The sequence below is a fragment of the Hesperophylax consimilis genome, chromosome 18, assembly GCF_061612785.1.
Source record: "Hesperophylax consimilis isolate HC1 chromosome 18, BYU_Hcon_1.0, whole genome shotgun sequence".
Lineage (NCBI taxonomy): Eukaryota > Metazoa > Arthropoda > Insecta > Trichoptera > Limnephilidae > Hesperophylax > Hesperophylax consimilis.
In genome coordinates this window covers 15,816,356-15,832,228 of record NC_142853.1, presented here as the reverse complement: position 1 = coordinate 15,832,228, position 15,873 = coordinate 15,816,356, and the positions used below count along the sequence as shown (strand labels likewise).

At 36.5% G+C, this 15,873-nt stretch overlaps 1 protein-coding gene across 2 annotated transcripts in view; it reads right to left on the bottom strand.

Moving 5' to 3' along the window:
• The window catches only part of norpA (no receptor potential A), a 98,982-nt gene that overhangs the window by 53,417 nt on the left and 29,692 nt on the right, over nucleotides 1-15,873 (bottom strand). For both annotated transcript variants that reach the window (XM_089642606.1, XM_089642607.1), the window contains exon 3: nucleotides 8,454-8,567. In XM_089642606.1, the coding sequence (XP_089498732.1) occupies nucleotides 8,454-8,567 (114 nt within the window). The remainder of the gene's footprint in view (nucleotides 1-8,453; nucleotides 8,568-15,873) is intronic.

The following is a 15,873-nucleotide window of genomic DNA, read 5'->3' as shown; positions in this document are numbered from 1 at the left end:
TCGGCCCCGCTCTACGCGGAACTAGGGCACGGCTCTCGAAGGCGGGAGGTCACCACCCACCAGGCCGGGATTGGACTGGAATTGGAGAGCACATAATTTCCGTACTCATTATATTATATATATTTTAGGATCCTAAAATATAAACATAGAAATTTGGTTTGGTGTAGAAAACAGAGAGACGGTCACGGATATCTACCTAGAAATATTCAAAATCGTGAGGATGTACTGAACAGAGAGACGGACAAAGGATCTACCAAGAAATATGTAAAATTGTGTAGGTATAGAGAACAGAGAGACGATGGTTTGTACCTACCTATAAATATTTAAAATTGTGTAGATGTAGATAACAGAGAGATGGTCATAGGTACGATACATATTTTAAAAAAAAATGCGAAATTCAAAGAAACGTTTATCAGCTTGTTCGAATGTCTCAGTCGGCCCTGAGCAGAGGCATGGCGTATTTCGAATGTCTCAGTCGTCCCTGAGCGGAGGCATGGCGTAGTTCGAATATCTCAGTCGGACTTGAGCGGAGGCATGGCGTAGTTCAAATGTCTCAGTCGTCGCTGAGCGGAGGCATGGCGTAGTTCGAATGTCTCAGTCGGCCCTGAGCGGAGACATGGCGAAATTCGAATGACTCATTCGGCCCTGAGCGGAGGCATGGCGTAGTTCACAGGATAAAATTGTGATGAATCACCCGCTACTTAATGGGATTAGTTTCATATTAAATAGGACACTCAAATTACTACTGGGTTATGTGAAAAGGAAACCTCATATTATTCTCAAGCAGAGCACTCAATTAAATTGATTATTAAAAGAAATGATATCCGATTTCAAGTATCACAAACTAAACATTTTTCTGTTTGATATATTTATTATCCACAGAATAAATAAATTACAACATGTATTAATAGTAAAATCTTAAGAAACACGTACAAAACCAAAAACTCTTCACTTCTATTACTTAGAATCCCAGGATTTTTCACTTGAAATTCCAGAGTGGCAGATACTCTCTGCGTTACTTGAAATACCTTTAGCCGTGTTTAGTGACCAGATTACGACACCTTCCTCCTTCCCTTCTTCAGTCTCATAACATACTTCGAGTTGTGTAGTCATCAAAGTGGAGTTTGTCTTGATGATTACCGACCTCCGACAAAGAAGAGTATGCTAAATCCCTATCTATTTCTAAGTTACACATTTGAACTAAGAGGTAAGTAGTTACATAACTGTTTCAGAACAGGCTTCCAAAGGAGAGGAGCAAACGAACGGAGTATATTATCCGCAACTGAAGCTTTGTACGACTGTATTTAGTCATCAGAGGTTCTTGTCGTGATATTTTAAAGAAATACTATAGAAGAAAAGCAATAAGCCAATGTTCGAGAAAAGGTTAGGCTTTACTTTATTTGTTGATACACTTACTGAGCGTGCGTCACAAAACAAACACGCGGCTGCTAGCACAATTCAATAAAAGATATGAGCTACACATCTATTATGTTTTATTTTTTAAATTTTTAGATTTTGAGTTAGATAAGAAGAATTAATATTTTTTGTTATTTACAGCTGCTCTCAAGTGAACCCACAACCTTTACTTCACTCACTACAGTGAGCCCACACTATTTTAACAATCTAGAGCAGTGGTCTCCAACCTTTTTGTCGCCGCGGACCGGTCAACGTCTGAAAATTTTCCCGCGGCCCGCTGAGGGTGGTTAAATTAAATGTTAATATTCTAGAACGTCATGTGTCAGCACGGGTCGTGCGGAGTTTTTTTACTTCGACGGTATTGTGTCGGCGGTTACTTAGCGTAAAGATGTATTAGTACCTGATATATGTATTAAATGCATTCAAATAAGGACGTTATAAATTACTTTCTGGTACCCAAATCAAATCAAAACTGGCATTTCTAGCACTAATCCCCATATATTTAAAAAAGTGTCCCCGCTTGGGTTTGTTTTTTAAACAAATTAACAGTTTTTTTACACTTATTCCCTTTTATCTGTTCTGAGAATAAGAGCTTTTATCAAATGAAAGGTAAACTTGAATAATTTGATTGAAATAACGATTTTTATGCTGATTTGTGTCATTTGTAAATATTGCTAATAACACAAGCTGTCGGGACGTGTAGGCACGGGAATATGTTCTAGTATTAGTGTCAACGAAATTGAGACGTTTCGTGTGTGTGTTTGAAAGGGCGGACACTTTAGCGTAAGCGAAGGCGTGCATTAGTATTGTTCACAGACATGAATATATAGACTAGAAATTAAAGGTGAGGGGTAAAATCAACTGTTGAAGAACGAAGGGGGTAAAGCTGACTGTGATTCGTCAATAAATCAATCTGACAGTATATAGGCATCTCGCATTTTAATATCACCATTTAGTTCTTAAAAGTAAAATCTGCTTTTGAATGAATAGACATTTTTACATGGGAGCGCAAATTACTCGCCACGTTATGAACAAATTTGCGAAGTCCAAATTCGGCAAAAAAAAATTCTTCTATTTTCAGAGTCGAATATTTTGTTTACGTATTTAGTTAAGACACTTTTATAAGTGTTCATAATTTACTTCCCAGTAACAACGATGCGCACACTTGGGAATCGCTACATTCGACCAATGTTGGAGGGTTGTCACAACCGCTATGTTCCTATTAATAATAAAATATTGAAATCTTTAAGAAAGAAAAGTAAAACAACTAAAAAAACAAATGAAATTATATACACACAGTTTTTACCAGCGATTCCTAAGAGCATTTGGAGTAAAAATTTGGACATCATTTTGCCTTCCGATGACACTTTTTCAATTAAAAACAAAAAACATGATTTTCTATCACACATCGCCACTCGGTATAACCTAGCACATTACGTGATATGCACTCCTTCTCGTTCCAGCAGTACCGTACATACGAAACAAGCGCGTACCTAACACGTGGTACCTAAAGCGCAAAAGGCGAAGGCACATCCCTGATTATTATTCAAACGGCTTTGTATTTTGCGTCCAGATGTATCTCGATGTGATAGTATATGTTTCTACAACTGATCCATATTATACGATGTGAATAAGCTTAAAATAATGCTTACATATGGAATGTAATACGACAATTGGGTTTATTCTCTTTTTCACATCTATTTTTACAAGTTTTCATAGCAAAAGCCACCATTTTGCCGTGTTATTTCGTAAAATGCCTCGACCATAGCTCGACGCTAGTTCGAACAAGAATGATGACGTCACATTCTCAAGATTCACGGGAAGCCATACGCGAGCCCAGCCGGCTCCAATGAAACCGGTATGGGGAGTGGGGAATAATACGCTTTTAATCACTTAGGGCAGGTCTACTAATATTCATATATCTATGGTATTGTTTAAAAAAATCGGCGACATACTGTTCCATAGTAAAAATATTTGACGCCATATCTCCTTGTATTCCAATATCTTTGAAGGAACAGTGAAAATATTGTGGCTTAAAAAACATGTATTCATGTAGATAAAAAAACGATGATTCTTAATATACGATTGTATACACGTTGAATTAATAAATCGTCATTTAATACGATTAAAACCGTAAGACATTCAAACGCCTTTTGATTGGTCGGCGGGTTTTGACTTTTGACACCAGTTAAACCGCTACTTCACGGGTTGGCCGGCCGCATGCATTAATAATACAGACAAATTTGTGCAAGTTGCGGTGCATATACTCGCACACGGGTCATTCCTGTGATTTACAAATTATTTCAAAAGAATGTTTTTGGAAATCTTCCAATATGTTTTAATTTTTTTTTGTGTTTACATACCGATCCGAGTGGGAGTGACCTTAGACAAACCAAGGTACGTATGACGTTAAGCATATCCCTCCGTCATTTTTCAACGATTTTGGCGGGCTTTGAAATATGCAAACTATGAAAGCGACATTAAAAAAATACTGGTATTTAAGTTCTAACATTCATAAAAAAATAAAAATAAATAACTGGAATTCCTTATTGCTGAAAGGAGATGGATTCCATATCGGAAATATATAGGAAATTCAATATTGAACTCATGGAAAAGTTTATTTAAAAAAAATTTTGTACATGTGATAGAACCAATAATTTTTTATTCAACTCATTTTTATAAGCAATCATTATTAGCCTGAAACACAAATATAAATTGAAAAAATCTTCCGAGGAAAAATAAATACCGCTGACGGGAATTGAAACCGCACCTTCTGATCGCCGGTCAGATGAACGGAGCCACTGTGCTACGTCGGCTTATTTTTAACAGCCAAAATTAAAAATTCAATAAATATTAGTATTTCATTCAACAATTATTGCTTTTTGATTTTTTTCGACGTAGCACAGTGATTCCGTGCACCTGACCGGATATCAGAAGGTGTGGGTTCAATTCCTGTCGGCGGCATTTTTTTTATTCGGAAGATTTTTTCAATTTATATTTGCGTTTCAGGCTAATAATAATTTGTTCTTTGTACTTCCCATAAAAACCTTCTCTTGTAAACAAAAGTTTATTTTTTTACAGCGTGGACTTCTGGTAATGTTCACGTTGTAATTTTAATGTCAGATCTATCTTTTAGCGTTCGTCATCGATCTATTCAAGTTTATTTTAACCGCGATCCGCACAACAAAAGAAGCCGAAAGAGGTCTGGCGCGAACGTAAGATGATTGGTGACGTCACTGTCTTGTTCCGGAAATGGAAGCGCTTTGTTACGCTTCCCGCCGAGCTCTCAAGTTCACCGGACGCCTTGGGATTTGAATGAAGGTAGCCAGCCACTTTGCAGTTGTAGGTCATAGGTATGCCCACATATATCCAGGAGTTGCTTAGCTTAAGGTTACTTACTACTACTAGGATGGAAAAACATACGTACTCAGTATCGTCCAAATCTCAAAAGTTGGATACTTTTCCACCTCTCTCCTCTGTCCTGTGATAAGTATTTTTATTTTTACCGTCCAAAATTAGTATATACATTACGCATATACTATGTACACAAAATATACTTTATAAAAAAAAAAAAAACTTGACTACTTAGTATATGGACCAAGCTAACGTAGCAAGGGAAAATAAAATGTAATTTTGTGCATCAATAAAAAAATATTTATATATCTATTTCCCCTCCCCACTCCTTTAAAATTCACACCATACCCCAATAATTTGGGGTTGACATAGTCCCACTGGCTCCGGATAATTGGGACTATTGTGCGGTATTCACTTAAAAAATTAAAACTTATTTCCGAATATGGTCCGTTATCATGTATGGTAAAACAGTGTGCGAAAGTTTTACAAATGAAGAAATACGATAACAGCGAAGCAGATAAAAAGAGACGCAAGTTGCATCGTCAAGTACAATCGTGTGCCAAGCGACTTTGGACTTAAGGACATACAACCCTGGAGACTACGTTCTCCTTTAAACATGGGGTAGTAACTAGCAACCCGAGATGTCCAGGGGATTTATTTATTTATTCACGAACTTAGGGCTTTTACATAAAACAAGTATTAATAAATTATATATGTACAATAAAATTAACAAAATAATAGTTTAATAATATCCATATGGGCAGAATATACAAAAAGTAAGATGGGAACAAAATGAATCAACGTAATAATCGCAGGTACAACAAATATGTGTCAATAAACCTGCCAACGGTAAATAACAAAAGTTAAAATTAGAAAAAGTAGATGGTAAAAAAATCAACCAGTAAAATACAAAGTATTTTTACAGTAAAACATCTATTTTTAAATGTATTTTACTCATTCATTCCCGAAAACAAAAGTGAAATTCAAATAGGTGAATTTAAAAATAAGTTACAGATTATTGTAATTTATTTATTTACGGACAAATGGACCATTAACAATATAATACTTTTTACACGAACAAGAAACAGAGATGGCAGTGAAAGGAGAGCATATACAAATTACGAGCAATGACAACATACATACAATATAAAAAAGTACAGATGGAAGACAATCACAAGTGTTACAAGACAATTACAATGCATGAAGAAGGTTTAAATGGCTTTTAAGAGGAAGCTACGAGCCAAAAATGTGTATATTCTTGGTGTACCTTATATCGTAGGTAATAGGCATTAAAATCGCCTGACAAACGGAGTCTAGAAACGGTCGATTTCAAGCAAAAAAGTTACTCAAGTGAAACTGTCACAAATAATCTTAGCTATAATACTGTATTTTTTTAAGTTGTTTCCATTATGCGTTCATACATTTCTAGTGAAAAAATATATTTTTTAGTAGTTTGCATTTATATTTTTTATTGAGTAATTTATTTTATCTGTATTCTACTCAAGCGAAACGATAGGAAAGTAATAAGAAAGGATAGTAGTACGTTGAGAAGGAATTATTCACAGAACGATTGATCAGGTTGAACCTAAAAATTAATCTGCGAAAGTTCGTCTCTCAGCAGCTTGGCGGGCGGGCAGTCCTGAGCTCCAGTATTGTGGGAAACCGGTATCCTGAAGAAGGTGCAGGTGGCACATATTGGCGATTTCTCCTTTTTGGGGCAGGCATCTCGGATGTGATCAACTTTGGTATAGTGGGGACAGGTGGGTAAATCTGCTTGGCATTTGGAAGCTGTGTGGCCATATAATTGACAGTGGCCACATTATAAGCTATCTACCCAGTCTCTAACGCGGTGTAGCTGCCAGTCTATTGCAAGCTTTGTAAATGATATTAGAGAGTGACGCACCGTTAGAGGGACTCTAAAAATGTGGATGCAGTTACCAGTGCGAGGGTCTGATTTGGGAGAAAAAGACATGTTTTCTTTTAAGTCTTCTAAAGACAGGCCAGTGTCGTTAGAAGATTGGTGATGAACTTCATTTATGATTTCATCTGCCGAAATGTCTTGAAGGAGGTTGTGAATGGTAATGCGAGGGAGGTGATTTGGGGCGACAGTTGCTTTAAGGCCCGCTTCGTTTAGCGCTGGAGCATTCGCGAGTTTATCTGCCTCAGCAGAAGTACTGGAGTGAATTAACACCCCACCACGTTTTAGTTATCGCATTCCAGTGACACGAATGCCCAGTTCACTTGGATTGATAGCATTTTTAAGCGATTTTAGTGTCGACTCGGAAGTGGACGAGTCGTCGGTTGACTGGTGAATTATTACCGAGGGTCTGGCAGGTCCTGGAGCATTATTTCAGGTTATAGGTGGCAATTGGGGATTTTTTTCCGGTTCAACTCTCGAGTGATGCTCTTCAGAGAGTTGAACACGACTGTTGATCTCCCTTAAAATTCTATTTTCACCCGAAATTTCTCCCATTTTTGCCGCCATTTCGTTAATTACACCTAATATAGTTATAGTATTTGGATTTAATTTATTAATTTGTTCTTTGCTGAGTTTCGTTGAAGTGTCATTAATACAGTATTGCATCTGTTTTACCGCTTCCGTTGCTTTTGACATGTGGCTCTGGGGATCCATCTTGAGTTTATTTTGTAAATACGAGATTACGAAAAATTTGTTATTCACAACATGAATCACCGTCTTTGTTTACGTTTAGTTGATAATTTGCGCCTGTCAGCTGTCCAGTAGGCAATAGGGCTAACTTGCCGCAGTAAGTACATAGGTTGTTGGTACTTGCGTGTTTACAAAACAGCGACGCAGTCCACGTCGAAATGCAAACGCTTGTTATTTTATTTATTTAAACGTTTTGAACACTGTTTTTTTAATATTAAATGTTACACTTGAGTGGTACAACTTCCCTGATATAGGTTATTCGATTAATTTGTGTTTGAGAACCATAAAATTGTTTATTTTCTTTGTTTAGACACTGAATGAATATTTTTATTAAAGGCAGATAATGCCGGTAAGTGGAACTATTTATCACTCCTTCACTGATATTTGTTTGTTATTCGTTCACTTATGTTAGATAGAACTATAAATGTGTTATGAGTTTAACAACTCTCTTTGTTTAGTAACTGAATTTTTTTTTGGTGGTAGATAATGCCGGAAAGAAATAATATTTAGAAAAAAATCACAGTCGAAGCGCGATCGTCGCTTTAGTGACTCTATAACTTTACACTTGGATCACATTAACTTTTAATATCTTTATTTGTAGTAAACTAGGAGTCGACAGTCAAAGGTCAGTTTAGTCTTATTGTTACACAATTAACGAAACAAATTATTAGATATGACATAAATTTTAGTAAGGAATAAATGAAGATTTCAACAGAACTGAATTCATTTCCAAGCCTATGAAGCCCCTGGACTGGGGGAAATGGTGTTTGTTTTTGAAGAATAAACAAAGAACAACTCAGGAAGTCTTGTGTTACGATTTGGTACTGGGAAAGTTATTAGCTTTGTTAAGTCGGGTGCATCCATTGAGCCATTAACTTTTGTGTAAAAGTACCAAATCAAAGATTTAGAAAAATAAGCGTTCTTTCGTTTTCAAAATAAGCAAAGGGCACATTTTTATAATGATTTTACATATCATTTTATTTTTAATAAGAAAATAAATCAATAAATATCTCACCTTCCCCTCGCTCTTCCAGTAGATGAAGAACCCATACTCGTCGACTTTGAACATGCAGTTTGGTTCAAAGTCGGTGTTGTCCTTTTCTTCTGTCCATCGATCGAAGATTGCACCCTGCAAACATAAAAAAATAAATAAAATTATACTGGACAGCCGTTTTCATTTTTACAATCTAACTGAATACTAGGTACTCAGTTTTATAAAACCCAAATAAAATTAAAACCAAAAAACAATTAAAAAATGTTAATTTTTTTGAAGGAAACAAAGTGAAAATATTTTTTAGATAGTGTAAACGACCCCCACACTAGAATCTCATAAAAATGCAGCCTGCTGCCCGACATAAATGGATATTTTTTCTACAGAATTCCATGTTTTGTTTATAGTAATAATTATTTTTAATATTAAATTCAGATTTTCTATGAAGTTTTCTGGTACGACTGACTTCTGCGTATTTATTATATCTATTGGTTTTTCGCGAAGGAAAAAATATGCGTTTTAGGAATATAGCACAAAATAATACGAAGCAATTTTACAGGAGATACGATGGAAAATAATGGAATATTCAATCTATAATTTGGTTGCGGGGAGCGTGGGATGAACTTTGCACGTGGAAGGGTAATCCCCGCCTCATCCCCACTCCTATCCGGATTATTATTATCATACAGCCATGATGCATAAAGTTCAGGAGTCTTTCAAATCCCTGATAAAATGTATTAATCAATGTCCTTTACGACAGCTTGAAAACCATTTATTTTATTTTTGTAAGGTCCGGCAAACATAACTGGAAACCAGATCATAGTCTATGGACTGAAAGTATCCCCACTGTGTTTGCTTGCACAAGTCTCATCGATTGCGTTCTTCCTGGCATCAGGTACTGGACACTCGCAGTTCAAGTTAAATGGTCATTTATTTCAAACACTTCTTATAAATCCCCATACTTGAAAACAACAAATAACAAAAATATTTTTTAATCACTACCTACCTGGAAATGCACTTATCTATATGTAATGAACTAAACAGCGAAAATAAAACATCAATATGAAATTCAAATAAAACTAAAAACAGATTCCCTCGGGTAAACACGGTTTTTTTTTAATTTTCATATAGCTTTTCAGAAACACAGATATGGCGACTTCAAACGAACATCTATTCACCCAGAAAAGTTTTTAAATTATGTGTTATTATTAAAAGTGTAGAAATGTGTTATCTGAAGCAACTAATACTCCCAGAAACGGTGAACTCGTGTTTTATACTTGAAATTTCTAGATGAAAGCAATTACTCATCATGAGCTATGGAGTCCTGAAATATGACTAGAAAATGTCTTAAAAAATATGACAAATTTGGACCCTTGAGTCGTTCGAAGAAAAAGGTATAATTTTGGGTGGAACCGGATAGTGGGTAGCAATTTATAAATAGTGTGGGAATTTAAATTAAAACAAGAATACTAAAATTGGTCATTAATTTGTGACTTTTTCAATTTCAATTCTTTAAAATGTTTTTTATCAATATGTAGACGTACAACAAAAGGGGAACGACGAACCGAGATAAGTTTGTATAAATATTTTAAAATACACGACGTTGCGAGTTAGAAAACACAACCATTTTTGTTTCCTTACAAATAACACACCATTATAACATCAAGTTTAGCAACACTACCCTAATTAGTCCAGTCAAATTAGACAAAAAGGCCCGACTTTCTGAATAAGTCTTTACGTAGGTACTTTTCGAATACCGGAAAGCAAGCTTAGCAATTCAAGATATTAAAAGTTAAAATAACACGACACCATCCTTTAAAGTCTAGCAACATAAACTAATCTCTCAATATCTTAACTATGTAGTTTTCATCCCCTAATGTCACGTTCTCGCTTGCACAGGAAACTCGGCCCTCGGGAGCACTCCTGTCACGTGACAGACATAAAGGACCGTGACCCCGTTGCGGTCTGACGGAGGGCAGCCCGGTTCCTACCCGCTCTATAACCTACCAGCCCCCCCCCCCCGAATCCCTGAACAAGTACCTTGAGGAAAATATTTCTTCAGTCACTGCAGGTGTACGGAAGATTTTTGATTATTTTTAATTGAGAAAATGTCACCGGAGACTAAAATGACATTTATATTATAATATGTACCTATAATTTACGCTTCTTGTATAATTAATTTTATGTTTATTTTCATAAACATTGAAATCAATTGTTGTTTATTATGTTCAACTAGATATTTGTAAATATATGCGGAACGGCAACTTTTATTGATTTCGAGACGACTTTGAACAACCATTCTTGTTAACAATAAATATAACTTGAAAAATATTAATTAGCTTTAATTCGTGTGAAAGATACTCTCTATTCAGAATGGAAACGTTGCTTGAAATGACTGTAGACGTGGATCTGAATAGCCAGGTTAGTCTTCTCCTCCCCACTACCTTCGGCTTCACAATATACCACATTGGGGATGCCGAGTCCCACTGGCTTCGGGCAGTTGTTAGCTGATAAGACTCTCTTGTGGTACTCCCCTACCTTACTCTTCCCCTCCGCACTACCTTCAGCCTCACAATATACCACATTGGGGATGCCGAGTCCCACTGGCTTCGGGCAGTTGTTAGCTGATAAGACTCTCTTGTGGTACTCCCCTACCTTACTCTTCCCCTCCCCACTACCTTCAGCCTCACAATATACCACATTGGGGATGCCGAGTCCCACTGGCTTCGGGCAGTTGTTAGCTGATAAGACTCTCTTGTGGTACTCCCCTACCTTACTCTTCCCCTCCGCACTACCTTCAGCCTCACAATATACCACATTGGGGATGCCGAGTCCCACTGGCTTCGGGCAGTTGTTAGCTGATAAGACTCTCTTGTGGTACTCCCCTACCTTACTTTTCCCCTCCGCACTACCTTCAGCCTCACAATATACCACATTGGGGATGCCGAGTCCCACTGGCTTCGGGCAGTTGTTAGCTGATAAGACTCTCTTGTGGTACTCCCCTACCTTACTCTTCCCCTCCGCACTACCTTCAGCCTCACAATATACCACATTGGGGATGCCGAGTCCCACTGGCTTCGGGCAGTTGTTAGCTGATAAGACCCTCTTGTGGTACTCCCCTACCTTACTCTTCCCCTCCGCACGACCTTCAGCCTCACAATATACCACATTGGGGATGCCGAGTCCCACTGGCTCCGGGCAGTTGGGAGCTGTTAAGACTCTTATGTAATACTCAAATAAAAGTATTGCTTCAGTAACCTTGGTTTGGTTTTATCGCTCTAGTTTTCTTTTTTATTCATAGAATAAAGAAGAAAACTAGAAGTGCCTCCTGTATAAATTTGAATGGAATCAAATGTGTTACTGATTTAGTACCTTTTGGTTCTAGACCATTCAGCAAGCGGTCTGTCTTTCTTTCTTACACTTGCCTGAAATTGTATATCGCCATCCATTGAATTTTTTTTATTTTTTTTTATTTTTATTATATTTATTAAAACTAACAATACATATACATATTTTTTTTAAAACATGGTATAGTGATATTAAACACATCTATATCCGCTGGTAGGGCATTTAGCAAGGTCATACCTCTTGTCATGCTATGTTGGGCAATGTCGTGGCTACGATTTCGACAGTATTTATCAGGAACGAATAAGCCACAGCATGACAGGAGATATGGGTAATCGATAAGGTTTTTTAGTAACTTTAATTCAAATACCATGAGTCCGGCACTACGCCTAGTCTCCAGGCTTTGGTAATTTGTCTCCTTTAGCAGTTCCACGTGATGCATGAATTTCGGATAAATTCCGTATGATCGCATGTAAACATACTTTAGGATTTTTTTTTTAATTTGTTCAATCATATTTATGTATTTAAGTTGATGAGGTATCCAGACAGTACTGGCGTACTCCAGCTTGCTTCTGACCACTCCGTTGAATATGGCGGTCATTGCTTCTATGTTATTGAATTGTTTGCAAGTTCTAATTACAAAACCAAGAGTTTTGGAGCAAGCCGAGGTAAGCTGGACTATGTGGTTTGAAAATGTCAGCTTGGGATCAAAGATCACCCCAAGGTCCTTGATGATGTTTACGCGTGTAAGTACTTCACCATTCATTCTATACTGGCAGAATAGCGGATTTTGTGAACGACTATAAGTCATAACAACGCATTTTTAATATTGAAGTTAAGTTTATTTTCTACCGACCATATCATGATTGAATCGATGTCGGCCTGAAGTTTCGAATAATCATAATCTGATTCGATTTCCTTCATCAGTTTCATGTCATCCGCGAATAGTAGACATGAGCTGTGACGTATGCAATCCTGAATGTCATCTATCAGAATAAGGAATAACATGGGACCGAGATTCGATCCTTGAGGAATTCCTGACAGAGCTGCGAACTTATGGGAGTCGTATCCATTTATATTTACATACTGACTTCTATCTTTTAAATATGACGCAAAAAATGTCAGAAAGGGTTGATTAAAACCTATTTTATGCATCTTTTTTATTAGAATATCGTGATCTACTCGGTCAAATGCCATTGCGAAGTCCGTGTAGATTACGTCCGTCTGATGCATACAGTCTAGGCCTTGTGCTACCCGTCGAGAGAAAGAGAGTAAGTTGGTTACCGTTGATTTCTTCGGTAAGAAGCCATGTTGATTACCTCTTAAGAAAGGCGTGATTTGTGGACTGATTTTATCACAGATAATCATATCAAAATTTTTTGGAATTGTTGACAGTACTGCAACTGGTCTATAATTTCTGACGTCAGTCTTTTCATCAGCTTTGTGAATGGGGCTGACTCTCGTTAGTTTCCAACACAGTGGAAATGTGGAAGACATGATGCAGAGATTAAATATGTACGCAAGGGGTACACAGATATTTGGAGAGATTTTTATTATTATTGAAGGAGGAATACCGTCCGGACCAGTAGCCTTATCAGGTCGGAGATTCCGGATACAAGTTTCTATTTCCTGGATGTTGGTCAATCCGAGTGAGATATCTCCAACGTTCCAGGGTGATGCTGTTGGGAAATTGGTTTCAAGTTTCGGGGTTACTTGACTATAGACGGAATGAAAATAGTCAGCAAACTTATTTACAATTGTGTTAGGGATAGTAAAAGTTACGCCTTCCTCAATCAAGGATGTTGGTGAGGTTGGGTTAACTTTTTGTGACCTAACATAGTTCCAGAAAAAAATTATGTCGTCTTTGATCCCATTCTGAACATTTTTCATGTATTGTTTTTTAGCAAAATTGATTTCAGATTTTAGCTCGGATCTACTCGCTGAAAATATCAGATAATCGGATTGATTTTTGTGCAATAGATATCTTTTTCGGAGCGATTCCTTTCTTTTCAGTTTATCTATAATGCTCTTATTGAACCATATCGGATATACATCGTTTGTGATGTTGGGTTTGTTATTTGGTATTTGTAATTTCGTCTAAAACACAGTTTAGTATGGAAATACAGGCCGAAATTAGGCTTGTGTTATTCTATAATTCTATGGTTGTATTATCACCGTTCTAATTTAATTACTCGATACAACAATTTATTAACTATACACCTATTTGTAATCAAAAGTCAAATGCATAGTATAAATTATTACAATAATACAAAACTATAATATAATAAAAAATAACGTTATTTAGATTATTTTGTCTGGACCTAAGTTGGGGCAAACGTAAACCCAAAATTGGGATATAATCATTATTGATAATTTACACATATTGTAATTTCGTTTTTGTTAAATTAAAATAACTACAGGATATCCGCCAGGGTACCGGTGGTTGCAAGGCTACCTATTGTACTTTTCAAACTAAAAACTATAATTGAATAGAGATTAAGTAAAATGATTATAATTCTATGCACAATTTATTCCTATTTTCCTAAGTTTTTTCAGTTAAAAAATATAGTGTAGGCGTGATTTTGGTAAGTAACGTAACAGGAAACAGCAGCTCCGGGTACACGTCATCTAGTGTATTATAATTTATAGGAAAACTAGCTGACGTGTACCCGGCGTTGTTCGTAAATTTATATATAAACCTTCCGGAAGAATGTGATAAGTGAAATAGGTGATAGTCACAGACATAGGAATTAATAGACGAGAAGATAATGGCGAGGGGTAAAATCAACTGTTGAAGAACGAAGGGGGTAAGGCTGACTGTGATTCGTCAATAAATCAATCTGACAGTAAATAGGCATCTCGCATTATAATATCACCATTTACTTCTTAAAAGTAAAATCTGCTTTTGAATGAATAGACATTTTTACATGGGAGCGCAAATTACTCCCCACGTTATGAACTAATTTGCGAAGTCCAAATTCGGCAAAGTAAGGCAGCTTCTATTTTCAGAGTCGTAGTTAGTTTCAGAGTATTTAGTTAAGACACTTTTACAAATGTTTCATAATTTACTTACCCCAGTAAACAACGATGAGCACACTTGAGAATCGCTACATTGTGATGTGATAGTATATGTTTCTAAAACTGATCCATATAATACGGTGTGAATAAGCTTAAAATAAAGTAAAATAATGCTTACTTATGGAATGTAATACGACAATTGGGTTTATTCTCTTTTTCACATCTATTTTTACAAGTTTTCATATCACAAGTCAACATTTTGCAGTGTTATTTCGTAAAATGAACCGATGATGCCTCGACCATAGTTCGCACAAGAATGATGACGTCACGTTTTCAAATTTCACTTGAGGCCATACGCGAGCACAGCCGGCTCCAATGGAACCGGTATGGGGAGTGGGGATAATACGCTTTTAATCACTTAGGGCAGGTCTACTAATATTCATATGTCTATGGTGATAGTAAAAACCCTATCAAAATCCGTTACGTAGTTTAGAAGGACAAAGCGCACAAACAGACAGACTCGGATACCGGACTTTGTTTTATTATTTAGAGAAGAGATTAGAGATACCATCAAATAAACATTAATTGGAACATCTTGCTTAGTAGTATTATTGTGACGGAACACAAATATATATTTTTACTTTTTAATTAATTTATTTAATTACTATTTTAAGTTTTAAGCGATAAGCTTTTTGCCTTCCAAAGTAGCCATCAAGTAGCATAATAATAGTTTGTTTGACAGCGCTTCTACTTAGCCTAACCCATTTAATGAGCGAAGTGTGACCCCCCAATCCCACGCGAAGCATGATGAGCAGATATACGGCAACCCCACGCTCTCATCAACCACCACCCATGACAACCCACACACTCGTCGAGATTACGCGCCTGTTAAGAATGGAAATGCACTATGATTTTTTAGTAACTGTTTGATATATTTTAAACATATACTAATAATATTACTTACTTAATTACTGACTTATTACATCAACGATTTTAACGGATTCCATTTTCTGTAACCATTTCACTATATTTACTAAGTATCAGGTTTAACTCAATATCGCTCTAGTTTCAACAGTTTTTT